Raw genomic sequence first — 6,831 nt, 5'->3', positions numbered from 1 at the left:
GGGACATTCTGAGGAACAAAATGCTTCTTTGCAGTTCTGATCATGCACAGGATCCCTGAAAAAGGAGAACAGGCAGATGCCATGAGGGTGACGTACCAACAGCCTTTCTAGAGCTACCTATAGTAAAGGGCTGGAAAAGCAGGCCATCTCCGATTCAGTGGCACTTCTTTTTTTCAGGCAAGAAGAGGAAATATTTTTGATGCTACCTCTAGACCATAGAGCTCCTATTACCATCTTTTGGGTCCATATTTTCTTCAGCTGTTGAGCCAATCAACTTTGGCTTATGCTTAATTACTTTCAAGTATTCAGCAATTTTTACCTGATTATTATTACAGCCACTCCTTGTTTAACAGCTACCTTGTTTAGTGACCATTTGCAAATAAGACAGTAATAATAAATAATAAAAAAATCATTTTCTGACCAATACTTGCACTGATGCCCAAATTTCTGCGCCTGACAGCAATGCACACCAGAGTAATGCTGGCACTGCTGCACAACAGAACTTTATCTAAATGGGCCTCCCTCTGTCCTAACAGTCAGGAACCACGCTGAGACGAGGAGTAGGTCTCTAGTGTTTACTGCTGCTACACAAGACAGAAAATCCTAACAAACTGAAGAAGCGTGGGAAAAACCCAGACAGATAAACCCCAAAAGTTAAGGCGGGTCTGATCTGTGTCTCTTTGAATGGCTGCTTAATTCCTCAGTAGTACGCATGCATTTTCCCCCCTAGATAGAGGCCCCTTCCTGCTCGCCATCACTACTCATGACACCCTCTCTCTCTGTTATGTGGTTTGCTTAGTGACCATTTAGCTTCTGATATAGGGCATGAATTGCAGTCGCTAAACGAGGAGAAGGTGTATTACTATTATTTCATTGCAAAGTTTGCACTTTAATTTTATTATTCATTTAACTTCTAATTTTAATTCTAAATGGCCCTTCATACAAGTTGTTACAGCATGAAAAATGGGAGATGAATCCTGTCTTTCTTCTCAGTCTAGGTAGTAAAATGTATACGTAAGTAGAAAATGTGTTTGTATGTAAGTGTGCATACTCTGTTCCAGACACGTACATACTCACAGAATTATGTAGAAATATTCTAAACATTAGTTATATCAAAATGTTAACTGTTAAAGAATATAGGCTTTGGCTTAGATTAATTTTAAATAATGGAGACAGTTTGGATACAGTCATCCAATTAGATGATTATAAATAATGTATTGTTGAAGACTGCTACCGTATATGAACCTTATCTAGATATGCAAGTCTTCATTTTACCATTAAAGCAAAAATAGCAACAAATCTCAGAACATTATTTGATGCAACAAGTGCAGCATACATTTTGATATTAGTTCTCTCTCCATATGTGCAAAAACAGTATTTCTATTCCTATGCATAGATTGAGGTTCTTATAAAAATAATCATAATAAAATATAGAAGGTAAACTTAATCATTTGAATGCCATAAAAATAATTTTAAGCAGGCACCAATTCAGCAAATCTTCAATAGACTTATATTAGCCATCCTAAACATCTGTTGCAGATGATATAAAGGTTTTTATTTCCCTGCCTAAAATCCAGATTTGCTCTCTTCCATACTAGCGCGCTTTGCATAGAATAGTTCTTCACTTTTAAGGAAATCATTCAGTTTCAACCACATAAGGAACAGTTACTGGGGAACCCTTCCTAATTCCATGTAAACAAACTTCTTAGCATTCCCTTGCTTGTATAAACCAAGGGATTGAAAAGTCTTTGGTGGATTGTCCGAGGAAAAGAGCAAAGCAGAACTTCATCTAAAATAAGGTGCTCCTGAAGGGAAGGGGCAAAATGTAGCATCATCACCAAGGTATTCAACCATGCTGTCATTTTTTGGGGGGTGGATTCTTCTTTCAGTTGGGAGTCACACCAGCTTCTTTCTGACGTAGTCTTTCTTTCTGTAGTTTAAGAGAAAATGAGTTTATTATCATTCTTTGCTTTAATTTTCCATCTGTTTTCAGACTGCAGACTATATGTGGTTTAGGCCTGAAGAATGGAGCAATTTGAAACCAGAGTAGACATAAGCATTTTCCCCCCTCTCCATTTTCACCAGAAAATTAATTCCTGAAGTGCCACGCTAAGACAGGAAGGGTACGTTTTTAGGCAAGCAGATCTTGAAAATCCTGTACATTACGATTAGCCAATGGTGTATTTCTGTAAAAATTACCAATGTGAAAAGAAACACAGAAATTTAAACGTTATAGAAGTAAAGAAAAAAAAGTAGTGGCGTGATCTGTAGGGATTTTCCATTCCCTTTCCTTCAAAAATGAATTATTCACACTGTCCATGCTGAGAACTGCATGATAATGTAACTATAGACCAAATCCAATACAACCCAGATAGCCATACATTATCAAACACACTTTCCAAAAATTTCCAGCAAACTCTCCTTTGATTTCACACACATGCTTGACATCAGACTGTCCCCAAAATAAATAGCCATATCTTTGTGTTTAACAAAGCTTTTAGATGTATTGTTACTAAATTGGACCCACTTTCGTTTAGCTAACCAGTACCTGTATTTAGCATCCAAATACAACAAAAGAATTTTCCATCTGTCTACATAAAAAAGACAGCAGGCAATACTGGACAAAATCCAGCCACCCAGAATTTGTTCATAAATAAATTAAAGTGACAAATCTAGAGAGAGTCTTACAGGAATGTGCTATTAACTATCTTTTCTATCTACAGTGCCATATTTCATATTTCAGAAATGGAAAGAATCTTAAGAGGTAAAAACAATGCCTGGGATTATTTAGCGTACAGAATGCAGCAGAAAAGGATACCAATGAATCAGAAAGCAATAACAAAACTGAATCAATTCTCACTCAGATTAATTTTTCATATGCAGAAACATGTTGAATTGAGATCCACAAAGATTTTATAAGTAGGCCCCAAGACATAATGTCATTGCAGGAAAAAGGTTTTAGGCTACTAATCTGAAAATTGAAAATACATACTTGCTTTTCAACAGGTTAACTATGTAAGAATTAAATAAAACTTCCAACTATATTTAAAAGAAAACCAGAAACCAGAATCACAGTAAGAACATAGCAACATAGCATACCAGACTGGCAGTTGGATTGATTTTCCTAGTTTCCACTTTCTTTTCTGCAGTTAACTTGCTTACTGATTGCTGAGCCATTCGGAGTCTAAAACAAAATATAAGCAAGGCTTATTAGAGCTTTAAAAAATGGTGTATGTTTACCACATAAAAGTTGTTTTCCTAAACAACTATGCCTTATAAAGCAAGCAAACACACAGAATCTGCACCAACTCTCTTCTCTGACAAATTCGGAGAAATTATCTACCATTTTAGAGCTGGTATAAGAGATAACCTGCATTAAGCACCAGTGAGAGCTTTCCTATAAAGATGTCTTTTACTGAGTTATACCATGGATCCATCTTCTTAATCACATCAACAATGATTGGGAGTGGTTCTCCAGAGCTTCTCCAGCCCAACTTGGAGATACCATGAATTGTACTTGGGATTTTTAATTGAACAGCATGTGCTCTATTACTGAACCACAGTTCTTCCCTTGGAAGAAAGCAGCTATTAGAGGGGTATGACCTTCATCAAGTTCATTATGATGCAGTTCTAACTCCAATCTATAATGACATCAAGATGGAAATCCTGTGACTTACGTACTTGCATCTACAGTCATGGCAGAAATATGAAATGCCAGGAGTTGCATTTTGAGTTGCATCTCAGCTTGTACTGAATACGTACACTAAACTATTACACATTGGTTTGCTTGTTCTTAACTCATGGATTGTTCTTGATCTCTAATGACCATCCTGATGGTGTTCCCATACCAAATGACCTGCACTACAAACAAAGAATTCCTAGGCACCGATGCTACCTGTTAGGATACCGAGTAAGTAAAAGCTGATCAAGTGTTGAAGCTCCATACTGGAATGGAACTTTTACTGAGATAAAAACCACATTCTCACAGAGAATTGAGTAAATATAACCTCTCCAAATAAAGCCCAGTTCTTCTTGTCCTACCAAAATACGAGATTTGGATTTAATTTACATACATAGAACACTGTGGTTTGAAAAAGAAGTCCAAACTGCCAGCAATGATCTATTTGCAGAGGTTTTTATCAAGATACGTAATAAAATATTGTGAGATTACATTATCTATATCATTTATATTATCCATACAGACATACCTATATCCTAAAGTTATTTTATTGTCTTTTAATATTTTATTCTCATCCATTCCTATAAGAAGAAATAAAATAACAGAGAAACATTCAGAAAAAGCCATGTAGGATCAGGATAAAGGTCTACACAATCCAATATTCTTCTCTCACAATGGCCATCCAGATCCCTATCCCAGGTGCCTACAGTAATGAAGATTACTGCCCTTCCATGTTTAGAAATGCTTTAAGAAACTAAATTACTTGTCCAAATGGTAATATTACGTACTGTGCTGTTTTTGAGCAGCTGCTTAGTGTCTGTAACTTCATTATCCTTGTTTAAGAGTCAAAATGCTTTTACAGGTCTTATTTCAAGCCATTCTGAAGTAAAATGTGATTATAAGTGATACAGAAATACACTACCATGAATTAAGCATTCAGTGATTAAAACTCAGAACACACTGTGGTTTTAGTCTATTGTCAGTCAAATTTGTTTCTTGATGCATCACATTAGCTCAGAATCTACCATGTACAAAGATAACACTTCCTATAAAGCTTATTTTAGCATTAAGATCTTAATTTTTAATAGTTGTTGAATTTCTTCCCTGGACAACTTGGCACTACCTATTCTCCTAAAGGATTTATATTACGGTGGAATTTGTTTAAGCTTGGGGATTCGTTAAATGTTCAATGCGTTATATTGTAGAGTTCTAACAGAGTGATTGCTAAGGCAAGTTGAACTGTAGATTAACTCAATATATATTATATAGAATACATATAGGTCAAGGCATTTTTCTACAGGAATACATAAGATCAAGTATAAAGTGAACACTTTAAAATGTTTTGATAGGATAAGATTTCTCATTTTAGCATAGAGCAGGAGTGGGCTGAATTCTCTTTTTCCTGATCTCTTTAATTTGTTCATTAAAACCCATAAACACCTTTTACATTTAAGAAGCAAGAGTATATACCTGGAACATTAAGTTAAGTAATTACTGTTAAGTTAACAGTTAAGTTCAGTAATGATTAATCTTTCTGGTCATAAAGTGTGTACTTTCGCTTAAAAATATAAGAAACGCTTTGCAGAATCTTACTGTTAGAATGCTAATTTAAGATAATGCTGTCTCACTGAGAGACCAAACTGTAATTTTTGTCCAACACTGGAAATTCTTGTTGAACAGAGTTATTTGAGTATAAAGAAAATTTCACCCCTGGAATTCAGAAATAAAACCTAAGCTTCTTTAATAACTATTTTGGTAGAATCAGCTAGGACTGTAATATACATTAATTACATTTAGCTGGATTACTGTGTTGTTGCTGGTTAGCTGCGCAGATGCTGCAAAAATCTTGACTAGCTAAATTGTGTCAGATGTCCATTTCCAAGTAAGATTTAAAATGCTTTTAGTCCCACTGCAGTTCTGGTTTCTAGTTCATACTCCACAAACTCTGACTGGACTGTTACAAAATGCTATTAGTGGGGCTGTCCTAGCAGATTACTTCAAAATTTCAATTACTGTGGAAATACTTTGGCCACCTAATGCGAAGAGTGAACTCACTGGGAAAGACCCTGATGCTAGGGAAGACTGAAGGCAAAAGGAGAAGGAGATGGCAGAGGATGAGATGGTTAGATAGCATCACCGATGCAATGAACATGAATTTGAGTAAACTCTGGGAGACAGTGGAGGACAGGAAGGCCTGGCGTGCTGTGATCCATAGGGTCATGAAGAGTTGGACATGACTTAACGACTGAACAACAAATGGAAGCAAGAACTGTAATGCCAGTTAGACACTAATTCCAAAAAGAGCAGAACTGTCTCCTTAATGTTTCCTGTATCCTAAGGTGCTCAGAACATAAATATCTGCAAGGTGATATTTTATAAATAATCTTTCTGTTATTTATTAATAACACAATTAATCTACATTAATCTGTTCATGCACTAAGATCACTTTCCAATATGAAAGGAAACTATTTCTATTAATGGAATTCAAACTGCAGAATACTCTCCCACTGTGGTAACTAACTATTCAATTACCAGATATTTCATATTTATTATATAGGTATTTCCTGTCTTTTGTTATTATATTATATTATATTAATTATATTATTATCAGGATTCTAGTTACATTTTGCATACATAGATGGTAGAAGAACAGCTAAATAAGGAAAAGTATCCAGTCTAAAGCAAAAACTAAATTTTCCAAATTCACTGGTCCTGCCTCAATTGCTGTCTATTTTACTGCAGAATCATTATGCTCTTAGATATGACTATTTTCCTATCGAATCTACTTTGAGGAGAAGCATATTTTTAAACCTAGGTGTCTTTATAGTAAGTCAAATATCAAACACACACACAGGCACCCACACTCATTAGCCAATGCAAGATCACTATTTAGATAAAAATATATATTTTGTAATAATACACATTAAATGAAATCGTTGATATGTTAACAATATTAACCATTTAAAAATGTATCTTTACTATTATAAAGTAAAACAAAAATTCACCTTTTTAACACCACATAGTGTTTTGTCAAGGCTGAGGATGAAAAAATGCTGCTTACTTAACCCCATGGCCTCCTTTTCATTCAAAGATTTGTGGGAGGAAAGGATAGGAATTAAGGCTTGAAGTGATTTGATACCAAAAGACTGATT

The 6,831-nt window shown here is 35.1% G+C and overlaps 1 protein-coding gene across 1 annotated transcript in view; it reads right to left on the bottom strand.

The window, feature by feature from the left end:
* Positions 1 to 863: 863 nt before the first annotated feature.
* LOC134487879 (formin-like) overlaps positions 864 to 6,831 on the bottom strand; it is a 125,178-nt gene continuing 119,210 nt past the window's right edge. Inside the window, exons 16-17 of the mRNA XM_063289978.1 lie at positions 3,100 to 3,184; positions 864 to 1,930 (exon numbers count right to left, since the gene is read on the bottom strand). Of these exons, the coding sequence (XP_063146048.1) occupies positions 1,886 to 1,930; positions 3,100 to 3,184 (130 nt within the window). The 3' untranslated portion in view covers positions 864 to 1,885. The remainder of the gene's footprint in view (positions 1,931 to 3,099; positions 3,185 to 6,831) is intronic.

The sequence above is a fragment of the Candoia aspera genome, chromosome 1 (genome assembly GCF_035149785.1).
Source record: "Candoia aspera isolate rCanAsp1 chromosome 1, rCanAsp1.hap2, whole genome shotgun sequence".
Lineage (NCBI taxonomy): Eukaryota > Metazoa > Chordata > Lepidosauria > Squamata > Boidae > Candoia > Candoia aspera.
This window is presented reverse-complemented; position numbering and strand designations above follow the sequence as displayed.